At 36.2% G+C, this 23,769-nt stretch overlaps 1 protein-coding gene across 1 annotated transcript; it reads left to right on the top strand.

Moving 5' to 3' along the window:
* Positions 1 to 15,777: 15,777 nt before the first annotated feature.
* LOC140810155 (cytochrome P450 83B1-like) lies at positions 15,778 to 19,367 on the top strand. The gene is made up of 2 exons (XM_073168001.1): positions 15,778 to 16,712; positions 18,635 to 19,367. The coding sequence occupies exons 1-2, from the start codon at positions 15,834 to 15,836 to the stop codon at positions 19,241 to 19,243; spliced, it is 1,488 nt and encodes a 495-aa protein (XP_073024102.1). The 5' UTR covers positions 15,778 to 15,833; the 3' UTR covers positions 19,244 to 19,367.
* The last annotated feature ends 4,402 nt before the right edge of the window (positions 19,368 to 23,769 follow it).

The raw sequence follows: 23,769 nt of genomic DNA, 5'->3' as shown, positions 1-23,769 counted from the left end.
AATTCCAGCAGACAGAATTCCAGCATATAGAATCCAGCAGCAGAAGAATTCAGCAGCGCAAGATTCCAGCAGACAGTTACTGATTCAGCTTAGACTTGTAACTGAAGCATTAACATGGAATAAAGGCTGTTAATGGCAGATTATGGCCATTAATTGAGAGTCTAACAGTCAGAAACATTGCCTATAAATATCACCCTCAAACACCTGAATTGGTTTACCAAAATCTTGAGTTGTCACTTGAAATATTTGAGCTAAGAGAGTGCTGATTTTCGAGCAGCAGAAACCAGTAGCAAGAACAAGCAGACTTCAGATTTCAACCGAAATACTTTTAGTAAATTACTGTAAGTGGGCTTATATGTAAATATCTTGAAATCTGTTTGATAATTCTGTTTTAAAGTTCAGTTTCTGTATGTTTGATCTCTGATTTTGAAGCACTGAAACTCCCTAGTGAACTAATGGTAGGAATATATATTCTGAACATTTCTGAATTCTGATTCTGATTCTGGCCTCACCCCTTAGAGGAGAGAACATATAGGGGACTGATATCAGTTTAGCCATGAAATTCACTAACGTGCTCAGTGCTTAATAATTCTGATTTCTGTTCTGAAACATGTAAATTCTGAATTCTGATTTCTGTTATGAAAATACGAGTTTTCTGTATATTATTGTATTACCGTTTCTGTTGAAAACGATTTCGAAAACTGGGAGTTATTCCCGCCCCTGCTTATTGAGTGACAATCATATCACTCACCCACCAAACTCATCTCAGATAAGAGTACTGAAGAAATGTTAGAAGAAGAGGAACAGATCCAGTTCTGGGGCTGGTGAAGAAGACTGTTGTTCTCAGTTTATGTTTATTTTTATTCCGCTGCATCTGTTAAGATACTGTAATATTTGTTTTACATTTCCGCTGTAAAACATCAGTATTCGAGTTGTAACAGACAATTGACTTATTTCGTATTATGAATAAAAGACTGGTTTATGAGATTCTGTACTTCTGAGGCTTGTTTTTTTCGAATGTAATATTTGAGAGCAACGCCGGTGTCAACCAACCCCCGTCCCGGGGCGTGACATTGAAGTGGTATCAGAGCGGAACCGGGTTTCATAATCTGGGGAGGAGGAACTAGAAATAATAAGTTCTTATAGACTTCTGAGAATAAGTTCAGAAGGTTACTGAAATAGACTACTGAAAATAAGCTACTGTAATATACTACTGAAACGAGTTTTAAAAAAAAAAAAAAAAATTCAGTAGGCCAAAACCAGTAGACGAAAAACAGTAGGATAAGACCAGTAGTCTGAAACCAGAACCAGTAGAAGGAAACCAGTAGATCTGAATGCAGAAGACTGGGTCAGTAGACTCGGAATGCAGCAGACAATGCTGCAAAAGCAGCAGACTGATTGCAGTAGCATCCGAATTGCAGTAGACAGTGTATTCCAGCAAGCAAATGCAGTAGACTTCGCAAAATGGCATGGAAGTTGAGGTGTTTTTCGCGCAAACTTCAAACGGCCATAAGATGAGTTAGAGCATCGAGCAGAGCACTTAGAGGGTGATGTTCAACGTTATGCTCACTATCTGCATGAGGCAGAAGAGAGGAGTAGGAAGGCTCAAGAAGAGTTTGAGACCTCCCAAGAGACTGTGGTAGAATTCATCGAGCTACGTGATACACTACGTGACAAGATCCAAATACTCAAGGATCAGAATCACCAAATCGTGCACCAACATAATCAGTATAGTGCACAGACTGATGCTCAGATTCTAGAGCTGCAGAATACTGTTGAAGTTCTTAGTGACCAGAATGCAGTTCTGCATGGTCATATTGAACATCTCGAAGCAGTAATAGCCAACCATGAAGATGAACCCGAGGAGGATCCCGAAGAAGAAGAAGAGGAAGTTGCAGAGGATCTTATGGATTTAGATTTGGGAGAAGTGATAGATTAGAACATCATTAGTAGTCTTGTGACACTTGTCCCATTTACATTTCTATTTCATTTTCAGAGTTCATTTGTAATTGCACTTTCTTGGGGAATCAATAAAAGATTATTTCTATCCATTGGTTCATATTTAATTTTTGGAGCAATTACTCAATCCTTGTGATTCTTTTGTTTAGTCTCTATTCTGCCATCATCCTTAGAACTGTCTTAATTGTAGGAAATGGACGGACGCCCAGTTAGAAACAACCGCAATCCTCGCTACGGCAACCGCAACAATAACCGCAACGATGAGGAAGCACAACAACAACAACCACCTCAACCACCACCAGCAGTTGGCCTCAGTCAGGCCGATTTGATGGCCATAGCCACGATCGTGGCAACTACGCTGCAAGGGTTTGTCAACCCAAATGCTAATCAACCACCGCCACCACCGCCAGCTCAGAATGGAACGAAGCAGCACTATGAGGCTCTCCGAAGAGCAAGAGTCCCTAATTTCGATGGAAGCACCGATCCAGAAGTGGGACAGAATTGGATGAAAGAGGTGGAAAACCATCTTCGACTACTTGAGGTTCCCCAAAGGGTCAGAGTAGAGGTAATTACACCTTTCCTTGTGGATAAAGCTGCCAAATGGTGGGAAGGAGTCTCACCAGCTATGATAGAGGCGGGACCTATCACTTGGCAAAGGTTCCGAGAAGCATTCCTGAGGCAGTACTTTCCAACAGCAGTCCGAGTGCAGAAGCTGTCAGAATTTGAAAGCTTGGTTCAAGAACCAAACATGACAGTGGTGGAGTATTCCTCCAAGTTCCACTCATTGGGAACTTACTCCCCAACCATAATGGGAGACGAGGCCTTGAAGATGCATCGCTTCAAGAAGGGATTGAACAGCCGTATTTAATCTGCCCTTGCCGTTGTCGAGCCCAATAGTTTTGATGAATTGATGGGAGCCGCCATCAGGGCTGAGAATGACATCAAGAGGCGTGAAGGCGAGAACAAACTCAAACGTCCTCAGCCAAGCCAGTACCAATCGGGCCAGCAATTCAAGAGGCCTAAGTTTGCAAGCAACCAATATACCAGTGCTCCATCCAAAGGAACCACTTCTTCTCAATCAAACAAAGAGGGAGTCAAGTGCCAAACTTGCGGATTCACACACTCGGGTGAATGTCGTAGGAATTCTGGAGCTTGTTTCCGTTGCGGAAAGATGGACCATCGCATTGCTCAATGTCCTCTTCCAGATCCAAGGAATGGACCAGCAAGAGGATCAACTCCAAATAAGCCTAAGGAGAACAAGCCAAATGCTCGAGTCTATGCTATAACTCAAGAAGAGGCTGACAACTCCAATGATGTCGTAGCCGGTACCATTCTAATCAATAATATACCTGCCTATGTGTTATTTGATTGTGGTGCTACGCATTCATTCATGTCTAAGAGATTTGCCAAGAGGTTAGGAGCTAAGCCTGATAACTTAGAAGAACCATATAGAGTAGCCACTCCTGCAAATCGAATTTTAGAAACTCGCACTCTATATCGGGATATTTGTATTCTCATAGAAGATCAGAAATTCAAGGCAAACCTGATTCAACTAAACATGGTGGAATTCGATGTAATTCTTGGAATGGATTGGTTAGCCAAGAATTATGCCTTAGTAGACTGCCATGGAAAGACGGTAACCATCCAAGCTCCACACCAAGAGGAACTTTTATTTCATGGCAAGACCAAAGAACGAAAGACTCTTCTTTCTGCTTCTCAAGCTTGGGCAGCCATGAAAAGTGGAGAAGAAATTTACCTAGCTATGCTAAGCGAGGTAAAGAAAGAAACCACACTCACGCTTGAAGAGATTCCAGTAGTACAAGAATTTCCAGATGTCTTTCCTGAAGAACTCCCTGGCGAACTTCCCGATCGCGAAGTGGAGTTTGAGATTAATTTAGTGCCCAATGCTGCACCAATCTCAAAAGCATCATACCGAATGGCTCCAGCAGAGTTGAAAGAACTCAAAGAGCAACTTCAAGATTTGTTGGACAAGAAGCAAATCCGACCAAGCGCATCTCCGTGGGGAGCTCCTGTCCTATTTGTAAAGAAGAAGGACGGAAGCATGAGGATGTGTATCGACTACCGAGAGCTGAACAAGATCACAATCAAAAATAAGTATCCGCTTCCAAGAATAGATGACTTGTTTGACCAACTCAAGGGAGCTTCAGTCTTTTCCAAGCTCGACTTAAGGTCAGGATACCACCAACTGAAGGTCAAATCAGACGATATCCCAAAGACAGCCTTCAGGACAAGGTATGGACACTATGAGTTCACAGTGATGCCGTTCGGATTAACAAACGCTCCGGCAGTATTCATGGATCTCATGAACAGAGTGTTTAAACCATTTCTAGACAAGTTTTTTGTGGTATTCATCGACGATATTCTAGTATATTCGTCAAGTATAAAAGACCACAAAGAACATCTTCGTCTCACCCTACAGAAGTTGAGAGAAAAAGAACTATACGCCAAGTTCAAGAAATGCGAATTCTGGATAGAGAGCGTCGCATTCTTGGGACACATAATATCAGCAGCGGGAGTATCTGTGGACCCTAAGAAAGTGGAGGCAATCTCGGATTGGCCTACACCAAAGAATGTGACAGAGGTACGAAGCTTCTTGGGACTAGCAGGCTATTACCGAAAATTTGTTGAAGGATTTTCCTCAATAGCCATACCTCTCACCAAACTCACACAGAAGAACTCTAAGTTTCAATGGAGTGAAAAATGTGAGGAAAGCTTCGAGACTTTGAAGAAGAAGCTTACATCCACACCAGTGCTAGTATTACCTATGGAAGGTAAGGACTACACCGTCTATAGTGATGCATCCAAAGAAGGTTTAGGATGTGTACTCATGCAAGAGGGAAGGGTGATTGCATACGCGTCAAGACAGTTGAAGCCGTATGAACAGAATTACCCAACACATGACCTTGAATTAGCTGCAGTGGTGTTCGCACTAAAGATTTGGAGACACTATCTTTATGGAGCCAAGTGTGAGATTTTCACCGATCACCAAAGTCTCAAATATTTGTTCACACAAAAAGAATTAAATATGAGACAAAGACGATTGATCGAACTCATGAAGGATTACGACTTGACAATAAGCTACCATCCAGGCAAAGCCAACAAAGTAGCAGATGCTTTAAGTCGAAAGAATATGAGTAAGGTGATCCTGACGTCACTTTCAGCACAACCATGTCTTCGAGAGACAATCAAGATGAGTCAAGATAGAGATCCCGCTTTGGTGAAACTAAAAGAGCAAGTTAAAGAAGGGAAATCACCAGATTTCGAGACGGATAACAAAGGAACCTTGTGGATGAAAGGACGATTGTGCGTACCAGACATCGATAATCTTCGACAAGAAGTAATGTCTTAGGCACATAAGTCGAAATTTTCAGTCCATCCGGGCAGTACCAAGATGTACAGAGATTTGAAGAAAAATTTTTGGTGGAGTGGAATGAAGAAAGACGTGGCACTATTTGTTTCCAAGTGTCACGTGTGCCAGCAAGTCAAGGCAGAGCACCAAAGACCTGGTGGACTTCTTCAACCATTAGAAATCCCGGAATGGAAATGGAAACATATTTCCATGGATTTTGTAGTTGGTTTACCAAAGTCGAGACAAAGTCATGACGGAATATGGGTAATCGTGGATAGACTCACAAAATCTGCACATTTCTTACCTGTCCGCATGAATTATAGTTTGGACAAGCTAGCCACATTATACATGAATGAGATCGTACGATTGCATGGAGTTCCAGCTAGCATACTGTCAGACAGAGATCCGAGGTTTACATCCCGCTTTTGGAAGAGCTTTCAACAAGCTATGGGGACCAAAATTACTCTTAGCACGGCCTATCATCCTCAGACCGATGGCCAAACAGAGCGGACAATTCAAACTCTAGAAGATATGCTGAGAGCATGTGCCTTGGACTTCAGTGGTAATTGGAGCGAACATCTGCCCTTAATTGAGTTCGCATACAACAATAGTTACCACAGCAGCATTGGAATGGCACCATACGAAGCTCTGTATGGACGAAAATGTCGATCACCACTGTATTGGGATGAAGTAGGGGAAAAATCCATCGTCGGACCCGAACTAATCCAAGAAACAGTGGATAAAGTTGCTGTGATTAAGGAGAGACTAAAATCTGCACAAGATCGACAGAAAAGCTGGGCGGACATGAAAAGAAGGCCCGTGGAATTTGAAGTTGGAGAGAAGGCATATGTGAAAGTGTCACCCATGAAGGGTGTAATCCGATTCAACAAGGCTGGGAAACTAAATCCCAGATACGTCGGACCATTTGAAATTCTTGAGAAAGTGGGAACACTTGCTTATAGATTAGCACTTCCACCCGACATGTCAAGAATTCACAATGTATTCCATGTATCGCAGCTGAGGAGATATATTTCCGATCCTAGTCATATTCTGGAAGCTGGACCACTTTTGGTTGAAAGCAATCTAAATGAAGAATTGAAGTATGAAGAAATTCCGATTCGAATTGTGGATTTCAAAGACCAAGTACTGAGACGACGAACTATTCCATATGTCAAAGTACAATGGTCCAACCACACCGAAAGAGAAGCCACTTGGGAGTTGGAAGAAAAGATGCGAGCACAATACCCTTATCTCTTTGAAGATCATGCTTAGCCAAGTTTCGAGGACGAAACTTCTCATAAGGAGGGAGGGATGTGAGAACCTGAAATTTCCAGCAGCTAGCATTATTCAGTAGCAATGGAAAATTTCAGTAGAAGCTAACAATTCCAGCAGCAGTCAATAATTCAGAAGATGATATTTTTCCAGCAGACACAATTCCAGCAGACAGAATTCCAGCATATAGAATCCAGCAGCAGAAGAATTCAGCAGCGCAAGATTCCAGCAGACAGTTACTGATTCAGCTTAGACTTGTAACTGAAGCATTAACATGGAATAAAGGCTGTTAATGGCAGATTATGGCCATTAATTGAGAGTCTAACAGTCAGAAACATTGCCTATAAATATCACCCTCAAACACCTGAATTGGTTTACCAAAATCTTGAGTTGTCACTTGAAATATTTGAGCTAAGAGAGTGCTGATTTTCGAGCAGCAGAAACCAGTAGCAAGAACAAGCAGACTTCAGATTTCAACCGAAATACTTTTAGCAAATTACTGTAAGTGGGCTTATATGTAAATATCTTGAAATCTGTTTGATAATTCTGTTTTAAAGTTCAGTTTCTGTATGTTTGATCTCTGATTTTGAAGCACTGAAACTCCCTAGTGAACTAATGGTAGGAATATATATTCTGAACATTTCTGAATTCTGATTCTGATTCTGGCCTCACCCCTTAGAGGAGAGAACATATAGGGGACTGATATCAGTTTAGCCATGAAATTCACTAACGTGCTCAGTGCTTAATAATTCTGATTTCTGTTCTGAAACATGTAAATTCTGAATTCTGATTTCTGTTATGAAAATACGAGTTTTCTGTATATTATTGTATTACCGTTTCTGTTGAAAACGATTTCGAAAACTGGGAGTTATTCCCGCCCCTGCTTACTGAGTGACAATCATATCACTCACCCACCAAACCCATCTCAGATAAGAGTACTGAAGAAATGTTAGAAGAAGAGGAACAGATCCAGTTCTGGGGCTGGTGAAGAAGACTGTTGTTCTCAGTTTATGTTTATTTTTATTCCGCTGCATCTGTTAAGATACTGTAATATTTGGTTTTACATTTCCGCTGTAAAACATCAGTATTCGAGTTGTAACAGACAATTGACTTATTTCGTATTATGAATAAAAGACTGGTTTATGAGATTCTGTACTTCTGAGGTTTGTTGTTTTCGAATGTAATATTTGAGAGCAACGCCGGTGTCAACCAACCCCCGTCCCGGGGCGTGACACTTTGGATGTATTATAATGTCAATTTATATATCAATGCAAAAAACCGTTCGTTAAAAATCATCGCAAATCTACAGCGACGGTTTTTTAATGTGGATTTTACCATAAAAGGTTTGACTATATCTATAGGCATGCAGATGGGACGTCCATGGACATCACGGCGTGTCAATGTAAGTTCCTTGACATTACGGCGTGTCAATATAAGTTTCATTTTCAAAATTTATTTAAGTAATCAAATGTAATAGTTTTTAAAATATTTTTAAATCAAATAAATAATAGCAATTATATTATACGTCTCAGGAAGCTATGAAGACAAATATCGCTGAGTCGTTGACCGCGTACGAGGATGAGATCATTCCGTAAGCTCCTAGTACACATGAGGTCAACACGATGTTCAAGTTGGTGACAGGTGGGCGAAAAAAGGGCGGATGCATGGCTGTGAATCGATGGCTTCCACGATTTATCCTGATGAGATAGCTCCATGTCAACGTGGAGGTTCTAGTAGGGCTGGGGGTTCCATGGCCGCTATGAGTCAGGAGACCCAGAAATTGAGGGAGGATTTGACAGCAAAAAAAGCACGATCGGACGTACTAGCGAGGGAGTTCGAGCAGTCGAAGAAGGAGAACGAGTTGTTGAGGACTCGAATGTCCACTCACCTATCCAGCCACCCCTTCAACCATACGATAGAGCCTCCCATCCATGCAGCTCCACTTATAGCGGTCGCTTCACAACTGGAGGATCACAGGTCGGCCACTTCCCAGCAGATACGTCACACAGCGGCCGCTTTGTCACCAGGCCTTCATACGACTGTAGATCATTGCATGGATACGGTTACTCACAGAATTATATCGCGTCATCACATGATTTGGGCCACGACGACAGACATGACGATGGTGATGGTGATGGCCACGAGGGTTACGATGATGTCGAGACTGAGGCACCGTAGTATTTTCTTACATTATGTGTATGATTTTTGTTGCATATCTTAGTTGACAAATCAAACGAACTTTATATGTTTTATATACAATATCAATTGGATTCAGTTGCATATATATAGTTTAATTATCGTTTTCGAAACAAATGATTAGTGAACTTTATTAGGTTTGTTAAATATTAAAATACATTAGAAATAAAATTTGATGTTTATATTTTTAAATATATAATAAATATTAATTTTTTTAAAAAAAATTAAATATAAAAACCGTCGCTACTTTTACCGACGGCTTTACAATAATCGCACCAATTTGGTGACGGTTTTACCAAAATCGTAGCTAACTTTAGCGACAGTTTTTGAAAAACCGTTGCTAATATTTCCACGACGGATGACTTTGTGACGGCGGTTAAAACCATCGCAAATAAAATTAACGACGGTTTTAGCGACGGTTTTGACCGTCACAACAATTTTTTTTTGTAGTGTATTGTATATAAATATATGTTGTAAATGCATAGTACTAAAATTTTATAGTCATCATTAATTTTATCCAATTTATTTATATTCCAATATGCAATATTTTATTTAAATTTTATATTTATACACGATAAATGATTAATCCACAAAATGAAATATATTAAACAAATAATCAAGACTGAAATACATTGAGTTAGGGCTTATCGACTAATATACGAATATTAAATCACACTGAAAGAATAAGAATTTGTAAGCCAATATCGTAGTTCTCGAAAGATGAATAAAATAGTGTAAAATTCTAACAAATACAGAAGGTCGAATATGAACAAATGAACGAACACAGTAAAGCAAACTGAGGCATTTACGAAATACAATATCCTTAAAACAAATTTGTCCATTCCAGTATGTGCTTTGAGGATCTAGTTGGACTACTATTTCTCATGATACAACAGGATAACCAGTAATAACATAGCACAAATGTACTAAATCAACGAACTAAAGAAGTACCTTAACTTTTCTACGAGTTGGAACACAACAACATGATGCAGAGACTTGTATATAAATTAAAATAATATACGAGTGTGAGAATTATTTGAAAGACTCGGAACTGCCTATATATATATGCATTTGGATTCTATATGGACAAGTCATAGACTAGCCATCCAAAAGGCCACATGTTGCTCAGTTGGAGCACCAATAGTCAGCCGTATGGGAGCACCAAAAATCAGGCAAATGGAAGGTCACACCCATAAGGAACTGGAGTGAATTTTTGAAAGAAAAAATAAGGAAAATAGCAAGAGTCAAGTGAATTTGGTGGTCATTTTGATTTGATCAGTCCGACATCGATGCATATATGTCGCGTCATACGCTTACACACAATCCAATCATTTTCCAGTACAAAATCGGGCCCTTGCTTTGCACCCTCTACGTAGAGGCCCACGAGAGAGCCTCTAGACACATCATTCTTATGCATTTACAAAGTGTAACTCCATATAAGCTCACACATGCTAAGATTATTTTCCTATGTCAGACACTCTTCATTCTACACTTGACCATTCACTTAAAAAACCCACAAGGTACTTATCCAATTTCCATTCAAATGGAAAAATCCCAATAATAAAAAATGTACAACAATTCCCAATATGAATGTAAATTGAAAGATATTTGATGTTTTTGTGATAAAGGTCAGCAGTTGAATCCTAGAAGGGTGTAATAAACAGTAGACACAATTTATTTCTTTACAAGTAATTTAGTCGGGTTGACAACTGAATTATGTATTATTGATTGTCAACGTCAGTTGACTAACAAATAAGTGCGGAAAGAAGCCAAACTGACATATTAGACAAACCAAATAATGGCTTGGCTAGGTAAACTGAAAATGGAAAGTGCACAAGTTTTGTTAGAACATGTCATGTTCGCAATTTTGATTTTGATGTTAACAAATTTTCCTATTTTGTTTCTAATGATTTTACCTAAGTGCGTAGTAACTGAAACTGATCAGTATTCGAACTGATCAGTTATTGAACCAAAACTGAAGCTATTGAAGAATGCAAACTGAAAGTGCCGACTGATTGATCGAACTGAACCAGTACAACTAAAGTATCAAGAGCAGTTCAACTGATTGTCCAGTTGATAGGAGATTTAGCAGAATACCTTCAGAAGCCCGGCCAGCTGATGAAGTGTTCAACTGATGAAGAACCTAACTGACCAGTTCAACTGAATCAGTGAAATCAGTTCAGCTGCCGAGTCAACTGATTTCACCTCACCAGTTCAACTGATCAGTTCAGAACATTAGTTAGAACCAATCAATTGCAGAATTCGACAAGTTTATTCAATGGGTTCCAGCTGTGCACAAAGATACATAAGCATTTTTACTGTCAGTAGTACAATAATGGACGTTGCAGCAAAGTTTAAAGACAAACTGTTCCAGAATGGCTGTTGGAAAAGTCGAGACACAAATTTCAAGGAACACATCAAGCTGCAACGATCGCATGTGATGAGTCTTGATGTACGGCCGCATTACTGCTATAAATATAGACATAGACCATTAACAAACCAATATATAAACGAGAGGTGAAAAACAAGAGAGAGAAGAAAGGGCACGCTTATTGCATATCAGCTTAAAAAGAAGCAACCAGCCCAGTCGAGGGAACACTTCAAAGTTATATCAGCTTATTGTAGAAGCTTATTTCCCTCAGTGTCTGAGAACACCTTTCAGGTTGTTTTCAGATATCAGTTCTCACACACGCTCACCACCACTCAAATTCCGTCTTACACAAAGACGTAAAACTTGTGTATGTAGTCTTTGACACACAGATGTTAAACAAGTGTTGGCTGGAAGGTAATGCCTTCAGTCTAGACTAGGAGTTCAGTTAGGCACTGGGTAGTCCTAAGCTGGGTGGGTTTGTACAAGGTGTTATATAAATCAAAGTCTTCTGGTGGATCCTACCAGAGGTGGTAGAAGGGTGACGTAAGAGCAGTTGACGTCTCTGAACATCCATAAACTTATCTTGTGTATTAACTGCTTAACTGTGTTTTAAACTGAATTGATCAGTTCAGCTGATATCAGTTCATTTCTGTCCATCGCTGAACTGATAGAAGCCAGAACTGATTTCCCGTATTTCAGTCGATCAGTTTACACAAATCGTTAGATTTTAAAATCTATTAGTTTTTCTTAACAAAGGATTACTTCGAGTGTTTTCCGCTTGGTTTGAAACCAAACTCGATCTAATTCATCGGTATTCTTAGAACATGAGTTATTGCAGGTCATTGAGAATATTGTGTTTGAAGCACCCTCGCATGTGTCCGACCGATCCATCAGGTTTATTTTTGGGTATTCGGAGAATTCAAACATCAGTTTAACCCTCTGCTATAAACGGATATCCTTGAAAGTGAATGATGAAAATTGATAGACTAATAAGAGATACTTCAGTTTGGGTCCGAGTGAGTTCTGTCCGACTAGTCAAGTTTATGTAATTAGTTCAGCTTATGGACATAGTCAGTTCTGTTCGATTCAGATTTTAGTTTAGCTTAAATCAATTTTTCCTTAATTATTTGTTAACACCAACCGACAAAAGTCATGTTCCAACATTATCTCCATTTTTTTGTTTGAAAAAATTAAAAAATACATCTAATTTAGGCAAAGTCAATTCTGCTAAAATGAATTTCTCAAACTGATAAGCTAAAATTCAAAAAATTTCTGAAAAATATGATAAACAATATCAACTATCTATTATTTCTTGTCTTCGTTCTTCTTGTCAGATTTTTATGCGGTAAATTCAACTTTAGACTTTTCTTCCATCTTTTGTCAACATTATGAAAAACCACATATCTCTTCGAAATGAGCACAACCGAAGTCATTTGAGCTGACATAGTGTCGAACTTGGCTGAAAGTTGTGTGTAAACTGAATCAATCTTTGAATTTAAATTTTCATTTTTTCCTGTAATTTAGTAATTTAACTTAATTCATTATCAATTTAGTTTGTGATCACCAAAATTTATATTTAAAATTTATCTAAACAGCTACCGAATTCCTCTGATGTATGACATTTATTAATGGATGTGCAATGAAGAAATATTTATCAGTCGGAAGCTGGAAGGTTGTTTAAAGATAAATTTCTTTTACATATCACCTTGGTACTGTACATGCAAGATATGGGAGAGTGCATGATGGTGAAGGACTACTATACAAAACTAAGTGAAGTAGACATATTAACCCATGCAATTATTTGACAGATAAATAGGGAACTTTTAAGTCTTGTTCATTAATATTCGGAAATATTTAAAGTAAAACATGGTTTTAATAGATGTTCATGTAAATAAAATTTATTTGATACTTTTTTTAAAAAAAAGTAATTTATCGATCAGAGTTTAGTTTTAAAAAAATATAATAAAATATCTATTATTTAAAGCAAGCTTCTTGTGAAACGATCTCATGGATCTATATATGTGAGCGAGTTGACTCGATCTATATTTAGAGTCAAAAGTATTTTTGACATAAAAGTAATACATTTTCATGAACTGGGTTGGGTCGGAGATCTGTCTCACAAATTTGACACATGACATAGTTTTATAGGAGTTTTTGTGATTTAGTAAGGTTTCAAATTTCCTTCTACTAAGAATTGTTGTGTTTCAAATACCTTTACTTGATCTTGAGACCATTTTAGCATATGTTCTTCTATGGAAAAATAATATGATTTGTCATGTAAAATTGATCTAATTTTCTTTGACGGTTCTACGATGAATCCAAGTTCAATCTTAGTGCCATAAATTTACTTTTACTGTAATTTTAATTTTTTTTTGTCGGAATATTGACATGGTATCGGATATGCCGATGCGGCGTTCCGCAACATTATTCACGTAGAAAAATATTAAAATCACAGAAAATACAAAGTAATCGCGTTATTATTCAAATTTCTCTGATTAGTCGACACAAATAAAAACCCAACCAATTTTTCAATATTCTCGCCTCGCTTTGGAAAAAGATGGAGCACGTGTGAAGGTATTAATATTTTTTATTTGACAAACTATTTTGAATTGAATTTCTCTCGAATATTAGTCATACTAATAATGCGTAACCTTAAAAGTCAAGTATTGTTTACGTTATATATATTTTTTTTAAAAAGAAGTAAATTTAAAATTGTCGGACCAGAATTAAATGTGTGTTTTCTTGACACAAACTTAGCAACAATCAATCTCGTAAAATGATTGAATCAAAAGGAAAATTAAATTTTGTTTCGAAATATAAATATTATCGACAAAAATTTGTGTGAGACGGTCTCACGGGTCGTATTTTGTGAGACAGATCTCTTTTTTGGGACATACATGAAAAACTATTATTTTTTATGATAAGAGTATTACTTTTTATCGTGAATATCGGTTGGGTTGACCCGTCTCACCGATAAAGATTTATGAGACCGTCTCACAATAGACTTACTCAATATTATCGTTTGATTATTAAAATCAAACCCCCTCTCTGCAATTGACCATAAAATTGTAATCTAAATCTTGCTCGGATGAAAAATTGCATAATTTGTTTTTAAAGAAAATGAGATCCGTTTGTCATATTTATACAAATTTTTCGAAATATAAATAATTATTTTTTGAGGTCCAATAATGGAAGGTTCCTTTATAAATAACTTGAATCTAAAGAGGACATTTAATTTCTTAGAGACTTTGCTCAAAAAGATAAATTTTGACTTTATTTTCAATTCAAGAATTAAAATTGGACTTTTCTTATATTTATACAAAATCAAATTTGGCGTACGGTTTTTTTTTCTTTTTTTTTTTTTTCAAAACAAGTTTTTAATAGGGAAAGGACGTAGGCTAGCTGATAATTCAACTAGTCAATTGCTTTAGGAAGCGCAGTGTTGTATTTTTCTCACGAAAACAAGGTAGATGAGATCTTATTTATTTGGGCACTACTCTCACTTCATTTCAACGGGTAAGATCTTGTCACAATTTAAAAAAAAAAGTGGATCATATATATGCATGGACAAATCTTGGCCATCCATCCTATCATGGGAGCAATGCCCACATGGGTAGGATGAAAATAAACCCGAAAACACCTCTCAAACTGTTTTCAAGTTTATGAGATAGATTTCCAACTCGATACATCCATGAAAATATTATTTTTTGAGTAGATCTCTTGTGAGACGATCTCACGAATCTTTATTTGTGAGACATGTCAACTCTATCGATATTCACAATAAAAAGTAATATTCTTAGTATAAAAAGTAGGCAAAAACTTATGTGAGACAGTCTCAGGGTCTTATTTTGTGTGACATATATTTTATTTGGGTTATCCATGAATAAATATTATTTATTATGGTAAAAGTATTACTTTTTATTATGAATATCGATATGGTTGACCCGTCTCACAGATAAAGATTTGTGAGACCGTCTTAAAGAGATCTACTCTAAACAGTAATAATTTTTCATGGATTACCAAAATAAGAGACTCATCTCACAAAATACGACCCTTGAGACAGTCTCACACAAGTTTTTGCCTTATTTTTTATATTCAAAGTATTATTTTCACTACAAAAATGATATTTTTGTTAGTTATGAAGAAATATTGTGCAATATATACTGATTTGAGCGAAAATATTCGATCAATTAAATTAAAATATTACTTTTTATGTCCAAAATATTAGTTTCACTGCAAAATTATTATTTTTTTATTAGTTATGTTGTGAAAAAATATCGTGTGATATATGTTCATTTTAAATGAAAAATATTAATTTTTATATCAAAATATTACTTTTCACTGCAGGTATGAACTAGGTCGACTCCTCTAACAGATATATATCCATGAGACGGACTATGCTCCTATATCCAATCTTAAAAACTTTATTACTAAATTATTTCATTTTTAAGGTAAGGTATATTAATAATATATCATAAAACAAATTTATATACATATATATGTATTCATGAATTAGTTTTACAAATGTTTTTCACAAGTCCATAATCCATGCTTGAAAACAAATAATATATACATAATGAGATCCCGCCACTATAAATAACTATCAAGGAACATATAAAAAAAACAATCCACCTTTACAAATCTAAACTCCAAAAATATTTTAACATGTATTTTCTACTCCTAGTGCTGTCTTTTTCGATCATCTTTCTGTTCAATCTCTTTAAACCGAAAAGTCCCAAGAAAACTGGCGGCCTCCCACCGGGTCCGAAAGGGCTTCCGTTGATCGGGAACCTGCATGAATTCGACCCGGTGCACCCCCACGTCTACTTCCACGAACTCGCGAAAAAGTATGGCCCCCTCATGCTGATGAAATTTGGTTTCCGACACGCGATCGTGATTTCTTCTGCGAAAGTAGCCAAAACAGCTTTAAAAAATAATGACCTAGCACTTGCAGGCAGGCCAACACTCATCGCCTTCCAAAGATTTTCTTACAATGGAAAGGATATTGCTTTCTCTAGTTACAACGAAACTTGGAGGGAAATGAGGAAGCTGAGCGTGATTCATCTGTTTAGTGTGAAACAGGTGGTCTCGTTTCTTCCTATTCGAAAAGCCGAAGTTTCACGCATGATCAAAGATATGATCAAGAAATCCGATTCGTCTGAGCTGATAAACTTGAGCCAGGCTGCGTTTTTTCTAGCTAATAGCATCATATGCCGGGCCGGATTCGGGAAAGAGCTTGATGTAGAGGGTAAAAGAAGGTTCGATGCAGTTTTTAAAGAAGCTCAAGAACTATCAGTAGCTTTCTTTTTTGGCGATTTTTTCCCTTTCCTAGGTTGGATCGACAAATTAACTGGGATGATTTCGAGACTCGACAAGAATTGTAGGGATTTGGATGATTTTTTTCAAGAACTTATAGACGATCATCTTGATCCGAATCGGCCTGAATCAATGAAAGGGGACATTCTTGATTTGATGATTAAGTTGAAACAAGACCAAGCCTCCGCAGTTCCTATTGAATGGGACAATATCAAGGGAATTCTCATGGTATCACTCTCGATTCTAGCTTTACATTTCCAACGACTTATTTTCTAGAATTTAAGAAGTTAGCGTTAATGAAAAAACATCTTAAAATTTAACCCCGTTAAAACCAGATATATTAATTGTTCTGTTCACATAGATTATTTGTTATGTTCTCCGTGAAAAAAAGATTAAAAAGAAAACCAAGATCAATTTCTCGGTTAGGACAAAACTTTGACAAATTACATGAAAAAAACGAATTTTTGATATTACGTACTTTGATGGTATTTTGATTACTGAGTTATATGTTCTCTTACCCCATTTTGTGCTTTTAGTTGAATATTAATTCTCACTCTTTAAATGAAAATTTTCCAAGATTAATCTTGACCGATCAATTATTATGTGCATCAAATTTTTATTATAGAAAGTATTTTGGGAAATTTATAAAATAAATCTGATGAACTATTTTTTTTTATTAAGAAAATGGCATATAAAATGAATGTCCCCTATTTATTCATGGCGGAACCGATAGAGGTCATCTTTTGTTAGGTGAAGTTATTGATAGGACGAATCTTAGACCACAGAAAAATGGGGAAGATGTCAAAATCAAATATTTTATCAAATTATTTTAAAAAAATGTTTCTCTACTTGAATTTGTTAAAGACGTGATCTTGAGAAAATCATATATTAAATTTAGGCAAAAACTTGTGTGAGACGGTCTCACGGGTCGTATTTGTGAGACGGATCTCTTATTTGGATCACCCATTAAAAAGTATAACTTTTTATGCTAAGAGTCTTACTTTTTATTGTGAATATGGGTAGGGTTGACCCGTCTCACGGATTATGACCCGTGAGACGGTCTCACGTGAGACTCACTCTTAAATTTATAATATGTCAGAGATCATGAAAGTGACCATAACATGTAAAATATCGTGCATCATTTATTATATTGAGTCTTTGATATGAATGATAAATATTTATGAAAATAGTTATGTTATTTAGATAATCTGGATCACCGTTAGATTTTATAAAAGCAAAAACTTGTGTGAGACGATCTCACGGATCGTATTTGTGAGACGGATCTCTTATTTGGGTCATCTATTAAAAATTATTACTTTTTATGCTAAGACTTTTTATTGTGAATATCGACAAGGTTGATCCGTCTCACAGATTAAGATCCGTAAGACGGTCTCACATAAGACCCACTCATTTACAAATTTGTGTTCTCAAAATTTATATATCATCTTTATAGTACATTCTCGCTAGTTATGAAGTCAGCTACATGAATAATACTAGTTCTTCAAACTAAGTTGTTTTCCCATGTATCATACAATAAACCAAGATCTAAAATACCCTCTTTAACCATATTTATCTAAGTTTTCAATGGTGCGCATCTTCTTCTACTCATTTCATCAATATATCAATCTAAGATATGCCAGATTGATGTTGTATTTTGTATAAGATATGTCAGATTGACGTCGTATATGTTTTTTTCTCATATTCACATGATCAAAGCCTGTCAGATGTATCTCTCTAAATCTCAAAAGTTGTATACGTATAATTTTATTTTTCCTTTTGGTAGTTTAAAAATTTCGTACATGTTAGAATATTAGTTTTCTTTTAGCAAAGAAGACAATGGAATTGAGAATCTGCCCAAAATATTCTATTTTATGGAAAGGAATTGTCTCGTTCCTCGTGAAAACAAAGACCAAATTATTGGGCTAGAGCAAATTTCTGCGACTTACAGTATGAGAAACGAAAATATGGGAATCATATATACAATTTCTACTGTTCTATGCTTGTGATTATTACTCAGTACTTGTTTCCTTACCACGTTTCATTCTGTATATTATTATATCACATTACTTTCCAACTCTTTAAACGATAGAAAATTTTCCAAGATTCATGATGGAATATTATTATCTGTACGTATCAAACTTTTATTACAGAACGTATTCATTGCTGGAACCGATACAAGTGCATCGTTGATAGTTTGGGCCATGACGGCTCTCATCAAGAAACCCCAAGTGATGCAGAAAGCACGAGAAGAAGTCCGAAATGTAGTCGGAGACAAAGGTGTCGTAGATGAAGATGATATCCAAAATCTCCCTTATCTGAAAGCAATCATCAAAGAGGCACTGAGATTGTTTCCTCCAACTCCACTCTCCGTCCCAAGAGAAACCATAGAAAAGTGCACCATAGATGGGTATGAAATCCCTGCAAAAACCACGGTGTATGTGAACCTTCATTCCATTGGTTTAGATCCCGAATATTGGGAAAACCCTACTGAGTTTAATCCCGATCGGTTCTTGAATAGTACTATCGACTACAAAGGGCAGGATTTTGGGTTGCTCCCGTTCGGATCGGGTAGAAGAGGTTGCCCTGGGATGAATTTCGGTATCACAACTGTGGAGCTTGCACTTGCCAACCTTCTCTACTCATTTGACTGGGAGTTGCCCCATGGAATGAAGGAAGAAGATGTTGACATGGAAGAGGCTGCAGGACTTGCAAGTCACAAGAAAAATGATCTCTGCCTTGTGGGCAAATGCTATATATGAATATAATTGGTAAATTATATATAGATATATACATAGTGTAATAAAATAACATGAACTTTTGTAGCAAATGAGCTATTTATATATATCTTCATCATTTCTTGATACTTAAATATTAGTTTTGTCCTCTCCGCCTATATATCTATTCCTTCCTACTTCTCAGTACAATTTCAGGACTCACAATTGAGCCTCTAAATCACCATTCATTTGCTAAAAAAATAATGAAAAAAGTTAAAAATTAGTTCTTTAAATTGACCTAATTTTGATATGATACTATGACGTGACTTTAGATATTGTTGATATGTACAGTGATATGTACAGTGTCAAAGCTGAGATATATGGACCAAAACTAAAATCATGACAATTCATGTGACCAATTTTATTCTCCCCAAAAATAATTTTTAGTTTTCCACAAGTCATTTTCCTGACGTGACTTTAGATATTGTTGGTATGTATAGTGTAAAAGCCGAGATTTATGGACCAAAACTAAAATCATGACAACTCATGTGATCAATTTTGCTCTCCTCAAAAATAATTTCTGGTTTTCCACAAGTCATTTTTTAGAATGATTATAGGAATTGAAAGTTGTTCTAGGAAATTTGAATAGCAATTTAAAGTGCTATATACATAATTTGCTAACAAAATCAACTTGCTGTTTGAAATTTATCTATTTTTAGAAAAAAGTTCATTTTTTGAATTGGACTTTTCTCATGTTTATACAAAATCAACTTTGGCGTTTGAAATTTTCTGTGGATTAATTTTATAGTCAAGTGTCGTGGGCAACAAGGTTAATTAAGTTGCATTTTTCCAGCCGGTGCTAAAGGACTTTAATACAAAATTATTTCATTTTCAAGGTAATTATATATAATTATATATATATATATATATATATATATATAGACACACACACACGAATTAGTTTTACATTTGTTCGTATATCAAATATTATGATGACATAGATTTCAAGAACCAAGTAGTCTTACCTATCTCTAAAAACAACAATTAATAGCAAAATAGAAGTGCGATTGGGAATACTGAAAAGGTTCAATATCAATAGCATGCATGCATGAAAGTTTAGACGCTGCAGTCCACAACTACAAAGTTTTTATCAATAGCATCCATACATGAGAGTATATATTAAGTCAAAATTTACCAAAATAATATATACTACTATTATTATTTAAATAAAAAAAGTGCTCCAAAAAAATTAAATAAATCCCACAAATCACAATTCATTCCTGAAAGCAAATATAATATATATTAGACTAGGTGTCCAGCAAACCAACTTGCGGCTTAAACTTTATTGACTCTTGATAGGTGTCCTTTTTACATATTGTGAGAACCTGAAATTCCAGCAGTAGCAGCAGCTGGTCAATTTCAGCAGAAGCTAACAATTCCAGCAGCAACTCATATTTCATAAGATGATATTTTCCAGCAGACAGAATCCAGCAGACAAAATCCAACAGCAGAAGAGCGAATTCCAGCAGACAGTTACTGATTCAGCTATTGAGTTGTAACTGAAGCATTTAACATGGAATAAAGGCCGTTAATGGCATATTATGGCCATTTATTTGGGAGGCTAACAGTCAGATTTTGGCCTATAAATAGCACCCACAACCTCTGAATTGGTGTTACACAAATCTTGAGTTATCACTTGAAATATTTGAGATAAGGGAGTGCTGATTTTCGACCAGCAGAAACCAGTAGCAAGAACAAGCAGATTTCAGACTTCAACTGAAACACTTTTAGCAAGTTATAGTAAGTGGGCTTATGTATAGTATCTTGAAATCCAGTTGGATGATTTATGTTTTAAAGCAAAGTTTCTGTATGATCGATTTCTGATATCTGAATTTTGAAGCACTTAAACTTAGTGAACTAATGGTAGGAATATATATTCTGAACATTACTGATTATTGATTACTGGCCTCACCCTTTAGAGGAGAGAACATATAGGGGACTGATATCAGTTTAGCCATGAAATTCACGAACGTACTCAGTGCTTACTTGTTAAACTTCTGATTCCTGGTTACTGAATATTGATTCTGATTTCTGAATACTGAATACTGATTTCTGTTATGAAAATGAGAATTACTGTATATTATTCGTATTATTGTTTCTGTTGAAAACGATTTCGAAAACTGTGATTTATTCCCGCCCCTGCTTACTGAGTGACAATCTTATCACTCACCCACCAAACCCATCTCAGATAAGAACGAAGAAGAAATACTAGAAGAAGAAGAAGAGCAGATCCAATTCTGGGGCTGGTGAAGAAGATTATTGTTCTTAGTTTATGTTTATGTTAATTCCACTGTTATGTCTGGTTTTACATTTCCGCTATAAAACATCAAATATTCGAGTTGTAACAGACAATTGATTTATTTCGTATTATGAATAAAAGACTGGTTTCTGAATTCTGTACTCTGAGGCTGGTTGTTTTCGAATGTAAATTTGAGAGCAACGCCGATGTCAACCAACCCCCGTCCCGGGGCGTGACACATATATTATTGTGTCATTATGAATCTCGTTCTTGCATGATTTTAATTGTGTTGAGTCTAATTTTAGTTTATTTATTTATATTTTGCATAGTGTTCATCTCTCACATGTTGTGGGTTGATCTGTAGGTGATTTAATCAAGAAAAGAGGAAATCGGTAGGGATGTAAATGATCCAAAGAGGAAATCGGTAGGGATGTAATGATCCAAACCGTTTGCGAGCTATTCGAAGCTCGGTTCGATAAAAAGCTCGTTTGAGTTCGTTTGTTAATCATATCAAGCAAAGCTCAAGCTCGATTTTGAGCTCGAAAAATTAATCAAACCAAGCTCAAGCCTAAAGATATTCGGCTCATGAGCTCGAAAACATGTTAGATAATAGGCTCGCAAGCTCAAGCTCGGCTCGTTTAGGTGGCTCGTAAGCTTGAATTTGACTCATTTGTTGTGTTGACAAATAAAAAAATTAGTACTAATGTCAATGGAAGGAATTGAACACAAAACAAATAAAAATATTAGTACTAATGTTATTATGAACTTTACATGATACTTAGATATATTTAATTTTTAACAAATTCGAATCAAGCTCAAACTCGAGTACTAATGTTATTATGAATTCTACAGGATACTTAGATATATTTAATTTTTAACAAACTCGAATCAAGCTCAAACTCGAGCTCAATTTTATATTTTACGAGCTTGAAAACGAGCCAAGCTCAAGTCAGGCTTGTTAAACATGCTAAACAAGCTATTAATGAATCAAGCTCGAGCCTGGCTTGATTTACATGCTAAACGAGCTTTTAACGAGCCGAGCTCGAGCTTTTCCCGAGCTTGGTGATTTCAAGACAAACCAAGCTCGAGCCTGATAATAAAAGCTCGAATCGAGCTCGAGCTCGAGCCTCAAACAATCTTAAAAGAACCAAGCTCAAACCTAATACTGTTTGGTTTGGTTTGGTTTGGATCGTTTACATCCCTAAAAATCGGGACCATATGTATGAACATGGCGTGCTATGGTGGATAAACTTAGCTGCCCCACCCTAGCCGAAGCTTTGTGCAAATCCACAATTTTTCTTTTGTGCAAATATCCACCCAAGTGCGTACGAGTGGAAAATAAAGAGCGGATGCCGAACATCTAGCACTTGGGTGGATATTTTTTTCTCACCCCAGCACGCCCAAGTGAAGAAGAAAAAATAAAATATGTGAGCAGCTCGCAATAGGACGACAAAATTGGTACTCCCTAGCGCGATCCGATAAGGAAACATGATTTGATCGATTTGTTTCTAATTTTTTGAATTCCTACCTATGGAAAGCCCTCATACACGGTTTGGAGAAAATCATTCATCACTTTTGACATATTAACTTCACCTTGGAGGCAAGAAGAACTAGGGATTTTCACGCAACCTTTCTTTTCTTTTCTTCATTTCTTCTAGTACTTTTAGTTTAAGAACTTTTTTTAAATAATTGTTTTGATAATTTCATGATGATGTTTAGTAGCTAAACTTTATATTTTTTTGGATATAAGGGATCCTACCCCAAAATGTTATTTTATTTAGTTTAATCTTCGATTTTAGCTTCATGCTTGATTGTGTTACTATTTTCTTGGAATTATTGAAGCCTAGTTAAATTTGTATATAAAAAATTATTGTGAATGAATTAGATATAATTGTTTGCAATAAGAACGAGTGGCATAATCCGTGGATTTACAATTTACATAAACATATGTATTGAATACATGTTCATAGTGATATTCTGATAAGTAGAAAGTTAAGAGATTCTGTAAATCGTGCATTCAATCATCTTTGATAAATAATTAAAGACATTTAATTATGTCATTATATTGAATCAGTTTAGCATATCTTGAGAGAGTATGTTAATAATTTAGGGAATGTTGTCAAAAACATGAGTAATAGTTGAGATTGAATATTTGAAATGAACGGATGATATTTGAACTGAAATTCCCAACAAATTCATTTTCAGTTGATATTAATATTCATTTTAAATTGTTTAGTTTTATTTACTATTTGAACTATAATTTCTCCGTGAA

This window comes from Primulina eburnea, chromosome 13 (genome assembly GCF_022965805.1).
Source record: "Primulina eburnea isolate SZY01 chromosome 13, ASM2296580v1, whole genome shotgun sequence".
Classification (NCBI taxonomy): domain Eukaryota; kingdom Viridiplantae; phylum Streptophyta; class Magnoliopsida; order Lamiales; family Gesneriaceae; genus Primulina; species Primulina eburnea.
The sequence above is the reverse complement of the archived record's forward strand: the minus strand, read 5'-3'. Positions and strand labels throughout refer to the sequence as shown.